This window comes from Osmerus mordax, chromosome 2 (assembly GCF_038355195.1).
Source record: "Osmerus mordax isolate fOsmMor3 chromosome 2, fOsmMor3.pri, whole genome shotgun sequence".
Classification (NCBI taxonomy): domain Eukaryota; kingdom Metazoa; phylum Chordata; class Actinopteri; order Osmeriformes; family Osmeridae; genus Osmerus; species Osmerus mordax.
The window spans coordinates 14,489,993-14,506,392 of record NC_090051.1 but is presented as its reverse complement, the minus strand read 5'-3'; the positions used below and the strand labels follow the sequence as shown (position 1 = coordinate 14,506,392).

Sequence of the window (16,400 nt, the reverse complement as noted above, 5' to 3'; positions counted from 1 at the left end):
GACCATTGTAATCAAGTATCTCTGCTATTTTGACTGTGATTCGGATGACATTATTAAAGTTATTATAACCCCTCATGGCAGAACATTCTGTTCCTCTTTCATCAACTGTTGATTGAGAAACTTCCTCTTTTTGAGATGATATCAGGGCTGCTTTAGGCAGTGTGTACCTTTAGCAGGGAGGCCAATCAGAACCACTTCCTGTCACACAGCATGTGCTGCAATAACAGTAATTACAGTTACTACACAACAACAAAAATCGAGAAGCCTCAATGATGAAACTAAATGGCTACAAACAGATCAGATGAAAAAAGCCTGGCTGGAGATAAATACCAGACATAAACAGAGAGAGTGCGCGGCAGGTTCAAAGGCTGCCATTTGGAATATCCCAGGTTTTTCGAACCACCCTTGGAGGCTGCAGTATCACAGAAAGACAGACATCGCCTAATGAGGCCTCGGGTCTGTGTTGTGGTCGGTGGCACAGTGTGATCTGGGAGTTATTTGTTTACAAAGTTCATATAATAGGTACCTAGTGAGTCAGCATTACCCTGTACAGCCACCAGATACCACCACCTCGTTCAGCAGATCACCAAGGTACCAGGACACCCCACCATCTCTCCCCCTACCATCGCAACCTCTCACACCTGCTTTCTACTAGACTGGGCTTTTAACTACTGCTTATGTTTTTATTCATCACAGGAAGGGGATAGGTGACGATTCTCCTGCTGCTGGCTGTGCCGACCCCACCCTGCCTGGAGGATCCTGGGAGTGGTACAAGCCCTGGTGGAGCGCCTGGGTGGAGGGCCCGGGTGGAGCGCCCGGGTGGAGGGCCCGGGTGGAGCGCCCTGGTGGAGCGCCTGGGTGGAGCACCCTGGTGGAGCGCCCGGGTGGAGCGCCCTGGTGGAGCGCCCGGGTGGAGGGCCCGGGTGGAGCGCCCGGGTGGAGGGCCCGGGTGGAGCGCCCGGGGCTCTGCAGCCCTCGGCTGGCTCACAGGTTCCCTGAGTGAACTACCTGAGTGATACAACCAGTATTACTGACCTGGGGCCGGCCCAGTAGGCTGGTCATCCCTTCCAGAGACTGGACGAAACCCAGTGACTCAACCAATGGAGCTAGTGTAAGAATAAGAGTGTCTCTACTGCGTGCACTAATGTGTGATGAGTCAGTTCATATCGTTTCACTGATAATGGTACAGACCCATGGTGAGATAGAAAACCTATAGATAACACACTAACGGTTCAAATTTAAATAAAGACAACTTTTGTTTATTGACGCATAAAACATCCTTCAAACAATAAAACAATTTCAAAGAAGATCTCTGTACAATGCTTGCTAAGCAATTTTATTCATATAGAAAACGTAAGAGGGTCTGTGTGCAAAACGACACAATTCCTTCAAATTCAATGGCAGGTACTCTGGAAAAAATTACAGCATTCCATCAACAAATATCTTCAAGCAATAAATATGCATTTATAAATAGTGTAAATTTACATCAGGATTAGAAACAAAACAAAATCACAAATTAAAGTTGAATCCTTAGTCTATGTGCAACCGATTTGTCTTGGTGACGTAGCTGTGTTTTCTCCCATTATTTCCTTTTTAACCTAAGAATCCAAAACAAGGTTCCAACTCAACAAGACACGGTCAAACATAAAAGCCATAAAAAAAATGAGCTAAATTATAGCACTCAACTCTTCACATTACAAACCATGTTTCTTCTTTACTTGCCCATGGAGACTCCTATTCATCCCCGATGCAAAAGACCAGCAAGTTATTCATCTCGGGGGAAGACGACAAACTCGGTGAGAACTTATGTGTTAGCCCACAAACAAAAGACAAAGGAAAAGGAAAAAGTCAGTAGTCTTTGTGTGACGTTGTTGCCAGTTCTAACAATAATATATACAAAACCACTTTTCAATTGTCTGTTTTTTTGTTGTTGTCCATTTTTATGTTTTTCTAGAGAAGGTTGTCTTGAGCCAGCATTAGAACAGTCTGGTCATGGTGGCAGGAGGGAGCAGCCATTCCCCCTCCAGTCCACTAGGGGGCGGTGCTTCACTCTGGGCAGGTTGCATAGACACAGCTTTCACACAGCTGCCTTGTGGGATAGCTACAGAGCGCAGTGGAGGACTGCTTGCTCACTTCCTGAATATCAAAAAAAAAGGACATTCCGAAGAGGGGTTCCGTCAGTTCGTTGATGGTTCTGAATGTTGTCAGAGTAGCAGAACGTTACTGTCACGATGAGGGCAATGGAGGAGCCTGGGGAGGTAGAGAGAGAGAGACAGAAACCTTTATAACGTTATGCAACACGATTCAGCATCCAAAAAAAGACGTTTCTTTTGTGGCAGTCACCATTCACATTAACGTCAATGACACGAAAACAAAAATGGATGTAAAGCAGCCACAGTTATTGTAAGAACAAACTTACAACCGCCGTCCCTTGGCAGGTCAAGACTAATTCATAAGCATATTTTATATACACCTAATATACAGAAACATATACAGTGTTTCCCCTAGGTTTACAGCTTGGGGGGGGGGGGGGTGACAGAAATGACATGCCGTTGTGTAAATAAGATAAATAACATAAGGCCATTTAGTTTGTTTAATAAAAGAGCAAGCTATAGACCAGTTTTGTAGGAAAGGTAACCTTAAATGACTTATTTTGTGATCTGGCGCTATACATATTATATATATATATATATTTTTTACTTGACCTTCCGGGGGGGGGGGGGGGGGGGGCGGGGGTGCCTTTGGGGGGTGGGGCGCCCCCCTAATATAATGGTAGGGGAAACACTGATATACACACACCGAATGTGCACAATGTGAACATATATACATATCTGCTTCAAAAATGCAACACATGCATCTTAAAATCTGTCCTGGAGAGCCTGCATGGTGTGGATATCTGAAACCATGTGTTAGCGTGTGAACCAAGGAGAGACTATGGTGTGAACTTGGACGCGTGCCATATGAGTTGCTGGGGACGCTGGATAAGGACTTCCTAAGGGATAGGGTGTACTCACGAGAGTGAACTGGTCATAGACCTGCATGAGGTCCTCTATCTTGTATTGCTCCAGCACCACAAAGTTGTCCAGGTTAGGGCTCCCCCTGCGGGCGCAGTCCTGACAGTGCACTACGTACGTCTTCCTGCTGTTACTCTCACTGGTGACAAAGAGCAGGTCAAACACCTCCACCTGGGAGACGACAGAGAGAGAGAGAGAGAGAGAGAGAGAGAGAGAGAGAGAGAGAGAGAGAGAGAGAGAGAGAGAGAGAGAGAGAGAGAGAGAGAGAGAGAGAGAGAGAGAGAGAAAGAGAGACAGAGGATAAGACAGAGAATGAGAGCGAGAGAGAAAGAGAAAGAGAGCCAGAGAATATGAGAGAGAGAGCGAGTGCGAGGATAAGAGAGAGCGAGAGAGAATAAGAGTGAGAAGGAGAGAGCGAGAAATGTGAATTAATGACCATCCAGCGTGGAGTGCTGGGCATTTCCACCACAGATGTGGGTATTGCGTCAGTGCGCGCGTGTGTGTGTGTGTACCTCGCAGATGCTGCAGTAGTGTGCCGGCTCTTCCCTGGTCCTCCCGTGCCACACCAGCTCCTTCCCTGCGGTCAGCAGCATCTCCTTCAGCATCTGACACTGCTTCAGAGTCCGCAGCAGACAGTACCTAACACACACACACACACACACACGTTACCTCACGAGGGGGTAGGGTTGGTAATACAGGGCAGTATGACCATAGTCGTGTGCTTGTGCATGTTGTGTGGGTGCTTTATGTGGCTGTGACGTTCAGGAGGAAGCTTGTGCGCGAGGGGGCACCGAGCGCGGCGGAGACGCTTGAGCGAGACTCACTTCATCATCTCGAAGAGCTTGTGGTCGGACACCTTGATGTTCCGGGCCATGTTCCAGGAGAGGTGGATCATGGGCACGATGGATTTGACGCTCTGCAGCTTGTTCCACTCGTAGCGCTCCACGGCCAGCTTGTACTGGTGTGCTGGAGAAAGGGAGGCAAGAAGAGAGAGAGAGGGGGAGGAGGAGGAAGCGAGGTGGGAGGAGGTCGAGTCGGGTTATACAGGTATCTAATGAGTGTTATAATGATTGGTTTGTCTGTACAGCTCAGATGAACACTGCGACCACGGGGAATAGAGTACCCTTTTGTGCCACACCGACCTGTCAGACCACTAAAGAAAATAGCATTCGCATTCAAAATAATCTTAAATACCTATAAAAAAAGAGGCCTTTTTAAGGCCTGAGGCATTATTATTCTAATGAGTATGTATTGTGCTCTATTTGTTTTGCAAGCTAATAATTTGTGACGAGGAAACAGGTGTAAAGATATATAGCACAAGCTAACTGCTAACACATAATATGCACCGTGGAACAACTTGCTTGCTTTGCAATGAAAAATGCAGCATAACACGATAGGATAAACAAACTGTAAAGTATATGCCAGATTCAACCAAACATATGGAGATTTTTTTGTTGTTCACAATTTTTACCTTAGCCTTAAAGTCTCTGCAGTCATTGTGACAGCGGGGGAAGGTGTAATGTTTCATAAAATGTATTAGTTTTGTTTTAGTTTCTTCTAGATCTTATGAAAGAAATAATGACACATATTTTGGAAAAGTCATGGACTGACAGGAGTGTAGCATAAAAAAAAAGAAGAAAATTGCCTTTGGAAACACCAAACGGTGTGGGAGACCGCACTTGGCAGACTGGCCGTCTGAGCAACATCAATAATGCAAGGTTAAATACATATTTACCCACTGGTTTTACCTCATGGAATCTACCCTGCACTGAATCCACACACAAGCACAAAGGCCCTGACTTCAAACAGAGCCATAAAGTAAAAGACAGCAACAGAGGGAGAGAGAGAGAGACGGACAAAAAGAGAGAGAGAGAGAGGGTGACAGTCTCACCAGTGAGGGGTCCAACGTTCCAGGCAATGTTGTTGCACCAGCCGATGGCCTGGACCCAGTGGACCGTGCCCGTGTTGAGCCACACCAGGTCTCCTGGGCGCTGGATGAACCGGTACACCGGGACATCCGTCTCATACAAGTCCTCCAGGTTCGGCCACCACGAGCCCATCAGGAAGTTGATGTTGTTCCTGTGACGGACACACACACAAAATAAGTTTCACAGACACCCAAGCTAGATCCCAGTGTAAATACAACAGAACAGCCAAGATGATTTGAAGCGGCTTCCCAACAAAAAGTTCCAGAACGGCCCATCTGGAATGCTGAAAGTTCCTAAAACGGACGCTTTGAACAGGCAAGCCTGTCCAATCGGATGCAAACGCAGATGTTCCAAAACTAGCTTCTCGTCCTCGCTGGCGCATGTGAACCCGACTTCCAACATGACAGTGCAGACGCAGAGGGGAGATGGCTGGGGAGTTGTTGACCTACTTTTCACAGAAGTGGTTGATGGTTCCCCAGTAAGGCTCCGGCACAGCGAACCACTCGCAGTCCCCCGGGCCGATGTTGATGTTCACGGAACAGAAGTTGTTGTTCTCCTGGTGGCCTGACAGATCAAAACGCACAAACACACGTGACCGATACTTCTTGGATAAACGAGTGTGTGTGTTTACCTGGTGTCTTACACTCTTTGCGTGTGTGTGATTGTGTACGCCTGCGTGTCTAAATGTCATCTCCCGGTGGTGTCTCTGTGTACGTGTGTGTGTGTGTACCTGGTGTCCTGCTCCCAGGAACCTTCATATAGAGCTGGACAGTGTTCATGCCCAGGATGGTGTGTCCTACATGGCTGAGCAGGTTGCCGGCGGAGACCACCCTAGCGAAGGCGGGCAGCTTACTGAGCTCCTGCAGCTGCAGCTTCCACCTGCAGGGGGCACACGAGGCGCAGGTCAGCCAAGGTCAGAGGTCAACGCTGCAGTTCCTTTTGCGCATTTTGCCTCCCCGTCTACTAGCCGCTATTTCGAATGAGTTAGCCGACTAGCTAGCCAGTTGAGAGTTAGCTGCCGGCCAGGCGGAGGTGATGAACAAACGACACGCGACAGAGAAAGAGGCAGACTTACTTCCTCTCGTCAGACAGGTCAATGTTGGTCCCAAACTTGATATGCTTGAAAGGGCCCTTCCTCTTCCTCGCTGCACTGTGGAATCATGGGAGACGTAGTTAAGTAACGCAGAGAGCGAGACCGAGCCAACAGTTGGTGACGACAATCACTCGGAGAGAGAGAGACAAGAAGCTTACTTCTCCACCTCTGCTTCCGACTGCTCTTTCTTCTTCTCGTTCTCCTCCTGAAAGGACAGGGAAGAATCGGTATAAACAGCCTGCACCGCAATCACTTCTTATCGTGTGTCTGTGTGTGTGTGTGAGACTGACCCGTAGTGACTCCTGGAAGGAGGAGGCCTGGTACTGGGCGTACTTGGCGATGGTGGTGTGGGAGCGGCTGCTCTCGCAGCGCCACATCCTCCTGCAGCCGCTGGGGTCCCAGTTCTCGTCGGTGGGCTGGGCCAGCTGGGTCCTCACCTCCACCAGGTGGTCCGGGTTGGCCTCCACCAGGGTCTTAGTGGAGAACAGGCCCAGGTCTGGGACGGGGAGGGAGAGAGAGACAGAGAAAAATTGGAAACAGGTGAGGGTAGGCAAAGAGAGAGGAGGAGGGACAAAGAGGATAGATGGGAGGAGGGAACGGAGATGCGTTGAGGTTTGGTAACGCACAGTGGAAAGTAGGACATGAATGAAACCAGAAGGTAGTGGAGCGTCAAGAGACGACATAGTTTGACAAAGATAATAAAAACATAGATGAATCAATTCTCAATCATCAGCGAGCAGATCACTGTGTGTGTGTTCCCCCTGGCAGAGCCCACCACGGCTGCCTCTCTCTACCACACATGTAATGACAGTGTCTGCTTGCAGGTGGTGCTGTTGTCATACATGACAACTGTATCAACACACGCGCACACACAACCCCTCGGTGACACACCCACCAAGACACGAGGGAGGAAATGACACCCGCAAACACACACAAACTACAGTTCCTACAGTTCCGAGTCAAACAACCACAAAAGTCTGAAAGGAAACCGTTACGCTTAAGAGTGTCATAGACCAAAACGATTCTCGTCTGCGCTGATTTCCTGCGCGTGCCTTACCCAGTTTGAGCGCTCCAGCCAGGCCTCTGATGACTGTGACGGGGTTGGCAGGGTTTGTACAGAACTGGTGCAGTGGAGGGAAGAAGGCGTCCCTCTTATTCTCCAGCTGTGGAGACACACACACACACACACACACACACAGAATGACGAGGCCGGTCAGATGAATCAGACATAATTACAAAAACAGACTAGGATAACAATCTAGGATTATACAGCCAAAGCTTCCAGTTATCTCTGTGCACCAACCAAGCGTAACTCGTGTTATAATACAAATATGAAAACACGTCTTTGCAATTATAATCTTGATGAAATGGCTAAGGCTACACCGCGCGGTTACCGCCGCACGCGTGCACAGCCGCTTTCCCACTTACGTAAATGCTGGGCGTGGGGGGGTTGAGCTTGTCCTTTGGCAGCGAGGGGGAGGGCGGGGGAGGGGGCCTGGGGGGGGGACACTTGTCCAGGAGGATGCTGCTGGTGGCCAGGCCATTCTTCCCCAGGTTCCTACGGGGCCGAAGGCACGACAACGTGTTGGGTCACAAAGACGAACGGGCCTGCTCTAACAAGGCAGGTATTAAAGCTGCTCATAGGAAATATATATATATATACAGCATGTAGGGAAGATGGTGGGAGACCTGAGAGGAAAGAGAAACCAACACTTGTGTTCCCAGCCTGCAGGGGAGCAGGTCTTGTATTGAGTCATGTACACCCAGGGTCGGGCTGACTACCTTTACTGTGCCTAATACCCCACTACGGCAACACAGAAGGGACAAACACAGTGAGAAAGCCAATACCGCAACAAAACCTGCAGTTCGTCGCCAGCGTGGCGGCTTACCTGCAAGCCTTGAGCACGTCGCTGGAGCTTGGGTAGATGGAGACCGAGGACCAGGGGGCCAGGACCACGGGGCCGGGGGGGGCCGGCCTGGGAACGCCCCCGCACGGCTCCACCTTCACCGGGCTCTGGGAGTCCTCTGGCCCCTCGCCGTTCAGCGTGGGGCCCTGAGCCGGGCCAGGGGTGGGGCCACCGCCGGACGGGCTGTTAAGGCAGGCCAGGCTGCTGGAGGAGGCGGGGTCGGCGGACCGAGGGGAGGGGGTGGCCGTGGACATGGCCGAGAGGGGCGAGGAGGCCAGAGAATGCTCCGGAAGGGGCTTGGCCCCCCCGTGGAGACCTGCGTGGATGTTGTTGACCTTCTCCGATGACCCCAGATGATCGCTATGATTGTTATTGTCGTCGCTGCTAGAATTGGCTTTTCCCGCGAGCAAGGCTGAGAGCTGAGGATTGTCGGAACGGAGCGCGCCTGGGAAAGGGGAGGCGGTCTGGGAGGGGCTCGCCGAGCTGTCCGTCACCCGCTGCTGGACGTGATTAGTCAGTCCCTGTGCAGGGGCGGAGCCAGGGCTGAGAGGCGTCCCTGCCGAATGCCCAGCGGAGGAGCCGTCAGGAACCGAGGGGGCGGCAGGGGTCGACCCACTGCTGCCGTTTCTTCCTGAAGGCGTGGTCTCTTTGGTGTGGGCCCCTGAGGTAGTGGCGGAGTGGGGGGGTGAGGAGAGGTGGTTGGGGGTGCCAGTCTGAGGTGAGGAGGAAGAGAGGGAGGAGGAGGAGGAGGAAGAGGAGGAGCCAGTGCAGAGTCCGACCTGATCTAGAGCACCGGAGCCGTTGGCGCCTGCTGCCTGGGCAGGGAGGGGGTGGGCCAGGGAGGGAGGGAAGGGTTCTCCATTGGGACCTGCCGAATGTGAACCTGGACCTTTGTGAAGCCCCTGTACACAAAGAGAGGAGAGGGGGGGGGGAGTGAGACAAAGAAATATATAAAGAAACACTGAAAGAGGAGGGATGAAACAGGAAAGAGAGCGTAAAGAGGGAAAAAGGGGGGGAGGTGTGTTGTACCTGAGTGGTGTTGGCGCATGGCTGGCTTCTCCAGGCCTCGTCTGTGGTACTGGACTTGTTGCTGGTGGGGTTACTGGTGGCTGTGCAGTGGTGAGGTAGAGAGTGCTGCTGTAGGTAAGGCACATTTCCATTACTCCCGCTACCTCCCGGTAACCCTCCCGCTCCCAGAGTGTGATTATTGCCCACGGAACCGGCTGCGGAACTATCCAGATGCCGGCCGCTGGCGGCGGGGCTCGACGAGCAGGGTCCGTTGGCCATGAGCTGAGCCGTGCAGGGGGGCGGGACGGCGGTGTGAGGGGCGCGGTGGGGGAGGGAGTTTTGGGTCAACGAAGGGTCGGCTGAGGGGCCGTTCGGTAGGCCGGGCCGAACCTGCCCTGCCGCCGCATGCCTCATCTGACCAATCAGACAAAGAGCAGGAGATTGTTGTGAATAATACTGGAGAACGTGAGACACTGTGTATCATCTGCATGAATAGGTTTTGTTTTGTTTAGTTACGCAAACTCTGTATCGTGACATACTGCCTGTGTGTGTGTGTACCTGCTGTTGATGCTGCTGCATGAGAGAGAACTGCTTCTCAAGCTGGTCCAGCATCTGCACCTGCTGAGGTTTCAGGATCGCCCGGTTCGCCCGCAAATGGTCCAGGAGCTGAGCATCAACGTTCGGGGAAAAGGAGGCCAGTCATTCGCGTGTCAACATCCTGCTACCAACTACTGTCTACAAAAACTGCATCTGGACAATCCCCTCATCTTCTACACAGGTCAAGAGTGAAATATCAACAAGGGAATACTGACTTCTGTCCTATTGCTGCTGAGGCAGCCTGCTGTCTTGTGTGGACCAAGTAGGGCTCACCTGTTGCTTTTGTGGTGAGAGGTACCAACTGGGGTTCTGCTGTGGTACCGGGCTGTTGGTCCATGAGTCTGCAGCACTCTGGGATAGAGAAAGAGAGAGAGGAAACACTCTGTACATGATGCTACATACAGGTTTAGGCTGAATTTCCAAAGAAAACGAGTGCATGAACTGGACCTGAGTCAATTACTGAAACGGCACCGGTCTGCTGAACTGGGCATAGAAGTGACCAGCACATGAGCAGGGCTGACAGTCAGAACTGAGGAGTACCTTAGAAGGGCTGGCTGTGCGTTTCCTTTTAGCTGGGCTGGCCTGGTTGTCTAGGTGACTACTGGTCTCACCCCCCTGTTGGGGTTTACAGGCCTAGGGAGGACACCACAGGAGGAGGAGCAACAGGAGCGGTTGGGGGAGGGGAACAGGGGAAGTAAAGGGAGGATGGATATGAGGAGCGGGGGGAGTAAGGGGAGGAGGGATATGAGGAGCAGGGAGAGTAAGGGGAGGAGGGATATGAGGAGCAGGGGGAGTAAGGGGAGGAGGGATATGAGGAGCAGGGGGAGTAAGGGGAGGAGGGATATGAGGAGCAGCAGGGTGAGGAGGAACAGGAGCAGGAGGAGGAGAGTTGTTTATCACAAATTAATAAAATGAAATGCCCACAACAACAATTTGATACAAAAAATAATATATACATTTCTGATAAATCTCTCTGAATCACAAATCCTCTGATTCGGTAGAATCTTTGAGGGAATGAAGGCAAGAATGAGTGTCTTTCTTCTTGGCAGGGGGAATGAGATGAAACGTGAGAAACCAAAACGTCAGTGCCAACACTGCTTGCCATGAGAACGTCCTGTCGGAGCAGTTCCAATGTCAAACAGTCTCCCAAGAAGAAAAAGACACAGTCCATGTTTACAATATGTCATTCAGACTGCAAGACAGCAATGACCGATACTGCCTCTGCCGAATGTAAACTGTATGTTAGTAGGCAAAGTCATTAGCGACAATGACTGTTAATAAGCTACGTGCACCATTTGTACGTCGCTTTGGATGAAAGCGTCTGCTAAATTAACACATTTAAATGTCAACATAAATGCAGACAGAGATATATCATCTTGCCATGTCCAACAGCTAGCTGTGTTGAGGGGATGGATGGGTGGAGATTACTCTGTATGATAGATCCTACAGTTTAGCGTGGGCTGAAAACCACCCAGAAAGACTTACTACTGTTTTACTTGAGCTACGGAGCAGTGTTTTGTTCCACTTGATTGGGATGTTGCCCATCCCAATCAACCACTAAAACCATTCTGAACTTTTAGATATCTGAGTGGATTGACTATGTGGTATTGGCTCCAACATGTCCTCTAAATCAGTTGTTCCCAACCCTGGTCCTCAGGGACCCTACGCCCTGCATGTTTTGTATGTTTCCCCCCGCTCCCACACACCTGATTCAAATGAATGGTTGTTATGAAACTCAGCAGAAGCCTGATAACAACCCATTCATTAGAATCCAGTGTGTTGGGAGCAGGGAAACATCTGAAACATGCAGGACAATTGGCCAGAACTCCAGCCACATTGATCAGACCAATCCACTCAGATCTCCAAGGGTCGGTTTCCCAGACACAAACCAGTCCTAGCCTAGGAAACAAGAACATGGAGAACCTCCTTTAAAGAGTAACTAAATCAAAAAACGATTTTTGGGTTCAACCTCAGAGCTTACCACTTTAGGCTAAACTAAATAAATCTTGTTCTTGATTCTGACAATTTTTTTTAAAAAGTGTTTTTTAAATTGTATTATTAGGTGGTGAATCTAGTCACCTTTTGCTACGAATGGTTAAAACATTTTGAAAGAAAATTGTAATGTCTGAAGTTAGGCTAACCTATACAAGTGAGTGGGAGAATTAAGAAAAGTCACCTTCATTTAGAATGGTCGTACACGTGCAGTTAGGCATGGCTGTGCCATGGCTCAATGGCTATGTCATATCGGAATCAATTTGGCAGCCAAATCTGTGCACATCCCCCATCCCTTTCTCCCATCTCCAGCTGTGCAAGCCATGTGGACAGGCTCAGCTGAAAACTGTACTGTTTCAGCGAGGGAACGGTTCTAATTGATATGGCTTCAGACTGTCTGTGCCATGGCCATCAATGGAAAGATCGGGTGGGGAGGAATCACTAGGTTAATCAGGCTAGCTAGCCTGATTAACCTAGTGCCTTGACCAATGGCAGCAATGCTAGTGCAGTGCCCGTTCTTGAGAGATCCTTGGCACCGTTACTTAGTGTAGCTCAACATGGCGTAATGCGTTTTTATATTTATATTTGTTCGTTGCGAACCGCTAATTCAAGCAACTTCACAAATCAACAAAGTGCAGGTCCGGTTCACGAGATAATCAAGTAACAGACACACAGATTCCTGACTTTATCCGTTGACACGTATCTAAGCATCGCTTGGAGCATGTCATATACCCGAATCGTAAATACTGAGCACGTCCTCCAGCCGTAACCTTTCACCAGAAATCTTTTAATATCTTTTTCTTCCCTTTTACAAAGTGGTGGGGATACAGCTGAAATTGGCGAGTTCAGTTACCCTTTAAAAAAAGGTGTTTCAAAAATCCTAAAATTAGGCCTAATCTGTTGTCTGAGAATCCAGCCCTGGGTGTTTGGGCGTGGGTAATTAGTTCGTTAGTATAGTATAGTGGTCTTGTCTGGTCTGGTCTCACCTGCTGGGCCTGCTGGGCAGTGTTCAGGGCCTGTCCCTGCCTGGAGGTGAGCTCGGCAGGGATGGGGAGGCTCCACGCCTCCTCAATACTAGGAAGCATTTTACTCTTACTCTGCAGACTACCTGGCTGTAGGTTACACAACTGAGCCTAAGGAGAGATGGCGCAGAGACACGTTTCAGTACTCGTCTGTCGAGTCAGGACAGGTGTAGCACCAGAACTGATGCGTGCATCTAGGAGTTAGTGGGAACACTTTTTTGTCTTCTACAATTCAGTTTGCATACGTCATTACAGGATGAGCCATACTTGAGTTTTCAAACATGAGGTAAAAGTCAAATCAAAAGAACCACTGAAAAAATGTTCAATGTCGTGATTATGCCTTACGGTTACAGGTGACAAAAAGCGCAAAGCGCTTCAATATGAAACGCAGTTCATATCTCCATGAATCCAAATCAAAATGGCAAAACATCAGTAAACATAACTAAAAAAAGGTGTGGGCACAATGCTTGCATCAAACACATCCACCGACACGACACAGTGCACCTCCCGAGCCAAGGTAACCAATCACCCTCCGGGGAGCAAACAGCCCCTGCTTTCACTCCCAGGCTTGCCTGCGAGCGAATCGTGTGTGTGTGTGCGCCCCTGACCCTACCTGCAGCAGTTTGATGCGGTGGGTGAGCGCGGAGGTGTTGGTGCAGGCCTTGCTGCGCGTGGCGTTGATGTAGCACTTGATGGCGTCGTGCGGCTGCCCGCACGACTCGTACAGCGTGCCCAGGTCCATCCAGGCGGCCGCGTGGCTGTGGTCCAGCTGCACGGCGCAGATGTAGGCCTGCAGGGCATCCATGGGCTGGTTCTGCTGCTGGTACAGCACCCTGCACGGGGACAGGGAGAGAGAAGGGAGTGAGGGGGGAACTAACGAAGAGGCTCAGTTTCTCTTTGTTTCTTTGCCCGTCTATTTTTCTCGTCTTTCCCCGTCAACACGCCTCCCGCTACCTACCCCCTCCTCCGTCTAAACCCCCCCCACCCCCACCCCCTCTCCCTCGTTCCCCTGTCGCAGTGCGAAGCTTAAGGCACTCTCCCCCGGAGGCCACGGAGACCCACCCACACAACACCTGGGGGGACCCTGGCGAGTACAGAGACGCGCGCGCGCACACACACACACACACACACCATAGGCGGACGCGCACACGCGCACACACACACACCATAGGGGGACGCGCACACACGCAACTCTCAAACGCCCCCGTACTGGGCGAGCTCCTTACCCTATGGAGCACCAGGTGTCAGCGCTGGCCTCAGACTTGTCAATGGACTGGCGGTAGGAGATGAAGGCATCCTGGACCTTCCCAATACTGGAGTAGCACCTGGGGAGGTTAAACACACAGCGTGTACATGGTAAGCTGCAGCTCGCACACGGATCATGAAACCATGATGTTATAACCACATATGAACATATGAACCTTCCAGGGCACTCAGGTGGCTCACTGGGTAAAGTGCACACCATGTGGACTGAAGCCGTAACCCAGAGCCCTGGTTTCGAATCCACCTCGACCATTTCTGCACGTCTTCCACTCCCTCTCCCCCCTACATTTCCTGTCTCTACCTCTAGCTGTCTCTGTTCGATAAAGCCGAAAAAAAAGGGGCCAAAAAATCGGCGAATATGAACATTCCAATTGTACTTTGAAAGTTCTAATGAGACGCCTGTCCTGGGCCGTCTTGGACGTGCAGGAGACATGCAAGCTAAGCCACGCCTCCTGCAGGCACCACTAGCTGTAGCTGCCTCATGCTAGCATGCTCGCTTCGCTAGAGCTACACCCATTTCCCCTCACACACACACACAGCTTTCCAAACACGGGATGTAGTCAAGCACATACAAGATTACCCAAGGTTATTGCAGTTTTTTCTGATAAACACTTACCCATAACAATTAAAATATTGTACATTTGACATTAAAGATAATACATGAACAGACATAACATGAGGACACGATGTTATGCTCACACACTCATACAGGTTCAGAGAACAGCAACTGGGAAGGCAAGTGACGGGTACAACCACACAAATTGATCTTACCTGCCAAGGAAATACCAGGACTGTCCAGAATTGGGGTCTGCTTCTAGAGACTTCTGCAGACACTGGATAGCATAGCTGTCCTTGGTGCCCTTATCTCCCAGCTGCTCCACGGTGTGATGCATCCAGCCTGGAGGAGAGGAGAGGCAGGGTCACTGAGGAGGCTGGAAGGCTGCCGTCACACACACCAGGTTGGGGAACCAAGCTATGTTCTATCGCGGCGAGATTCTCCCTCTGACTTTCCTGTCTCGCTCAAAGTCAACCGTCTCTCCTACACATGTCAGCCACTTACGACTTACTGGTCTAGTCGGACTAGTTTGACGTCCCCCCCCAGGTGAACAGTACCTACGCGGCTGAGACGCATAGGGAGGGGAAGGTCTGTCTGGCGTCTGCTGTGTTTAAGCACCAGCTTCATAAACCCACCAAATGGCTTGCCTGTCTGACGCTCTCAGGGGACTGAAAAAAGAGGGAGGGGAGTGAAGGAGGGAGGGGATTTCACCCTACACACAAACATACAACCCATTTGTGACTTCCAAAGCCCCCCCCCCCCCTCCCCCACTGGCTGCTGCACCCAAAGCTGAGCCATACTAGCATTCCCCGGACACTAACACACACAGCTCTGTCACCACACACACACACGCGTGTGCAGCACGCGCACATACACACTGAAATACAGCGGCTAGGAAGTGCTAGGCTAATTAGATATCTAGCCGACATCAGCCGCTTGCCAAACGGAACGGGAGAGGGAACGAGAGAGAAAGAGAAGCTCTTCCACACACAAAACACATTTCCCTCCCCTTAACACCTGTGGAGATCTAGAGCTGGGAGGTCACCATGACAACCCCAGCGGGACAGAATGGGAATGGTTTTATGAGGGGAGGGAACATTCTAGACCATGCAAGACCAGAAAAAAAGAGCTACCTATGTTTGGAGAGGGAGACATCAGAGAAGGTGTGTGTGTGTGTGTGTGTGTGTGTGTGTGTGTCTGTGTGTCCACTCGTGCGTGTTCAGCAAGGGGGGGAAGGGAACGTGAACTAGCACAAACAAGGATTTGTTGCATCAGACAAGTCTATTCCAGAGCCCAGGAGAGCAGAGAGGGAGACTTGGGAGATTGGAATGAGAGAAGGATAACAGGCTTTCTGGGAATACTGCTGTGATCAGGGAAACCACACACCACAACAAGAAGCCAGACAGGGTCCCAAAACACAACGCATGACGCAACCTTTTATCACCCACACAGCCACCTCAATCACATCCCATTATGGCTCTGCTATGATTCATGTGGAAGGATTAGAAATGGGTGAGTGCAGAGAAGAAAAACCAAAAAATAAATAAAACATGAGCAACCCTCAATCAGTATTTCCTTCGCACTAGCAGTCAAACACAACCTCAAAATGACAACTCCACGACTTGACCACAAAATGCGACTCTCCTCTCATAAACCCATCGGGGTTGGTAAGTTCTTTGAAACGCCCGTACGGGAGTGGAATGAATCTGAGGAGTGGGTGCGTTAGATCTGCATCTCCTGACGGCGTGGAGCGGCGGGGCAGGCGAGGGACTCACCTAGTTGTTGCAGTGTAGTGGCCTTCACCTGTGCAGGAAGATCCTCTGTCTGTAGGAGACTCTCATACGCCTCCTTCGCTGCTCTGTATTTCTTCTATTGGGGGAGAGAGAAAGAGAGAGAGGGAGGAACAGTCAGAGGAGGAGAAAGATAGGTTGATTCAGTCAGACAGAAGGGTCAGTGTGTTTTATGGTCTTTCGGGCTAGTCAGACACAAAGAGTCTGGAGACCTCCTCAGACAGGCCATA

At 50.5% G+C, this 16,400-nt stretch overlaps 1 protein-coding gene across 2 annotated transcripts in view; it reads right to left on the bottom strand.

Moving 5' to 3' along the window:
• Positions 1-1,313: 1,313 nt before the first annotated feature.
• The window catches only part of kdm6a (lysine (K)-specific demethylase 6A), a 27,133-nt gene continuing 12,046 nt past the window's right edge, over positions 1,314-16,400 (bottom strand). Inside the window, exons 9-30 of one of the 2 annotated variants that reach the window (XM_067260775.1) lie at positions 16,156-16,249; positions 14,596-14,722; positions 13,788-13,886; positions 13,175-13,394; positions 12,526-12,672; positions 10,088-10,180; positions 9,821-9,898; positions 9,509-9,616; positions 8,972-9,364; positions 7,925-8,844; positions 7,464-7,593; positions 7,093-7,198; positions 6,326-6,531; positions 6,194-6,240; positions 6,018-6,092; positions 5,673-5,821; positions 5,392-5,506; positions 4,906-5,093; positions 3,839-3,980; positions 3,527-3,653; positions 3,015-3,185; positions 1,314-2,250 (exon numbers count right to left, since the gene is read on the bottom strand). In XM_067260775.1, coding sequence (XP_067116876.1) covers positions 2,227-2,250; positions 3,015-3,185; positions 3,527-3,653; positions 3,839-3,980; positions 4,906-5,093; positions 5,392-5,506; positions 5,673-5,821; positions 6,018-6,092; positions 6,194-6,240; positions 6,326-6,531; positions 7,093-7,198; positions 7,464-7,593; positions 7,925-8,844; positions 8,972-9,364; positions 9,509-9,616; positions 9,821-9,898; positions 10,088-10,180; positions 12,526-12,672; positions 13,175-13,394; positions 13,788-13,886; positions 14,596-14,722; positions 16,156-16,249 — 3,759 coding nt within the window. In that variant the 3' untranslated portion in view covers positions 1,314-2,226. The remainder of the gene's footprint in view (positions 2,251-3,014; positions 3,186-3,526; positions 3,654-3,838; positions 3,981-4,905; positions 5,094-5,391; positions 5,507-5,672; positions 5,822-6,017; positions 6,093-6,193; positions 6,241-6,325; positions 6,532-7,092; positions 7,199-7,463; positions 7,594-7,924; positions 8,845-8,971; positions 9,365-9,508; positions 9,617-9,820; positions 9,899-10,087; positions 10,181-12,525; positions 12,673-13,174; positions 13,395-13,787; positions 13,887-14,595; positions 14,723-16,155; positions 16,250-16,400) is intronic. The other variant, XM_067260783.1, reaches the window with a different exon arrangement.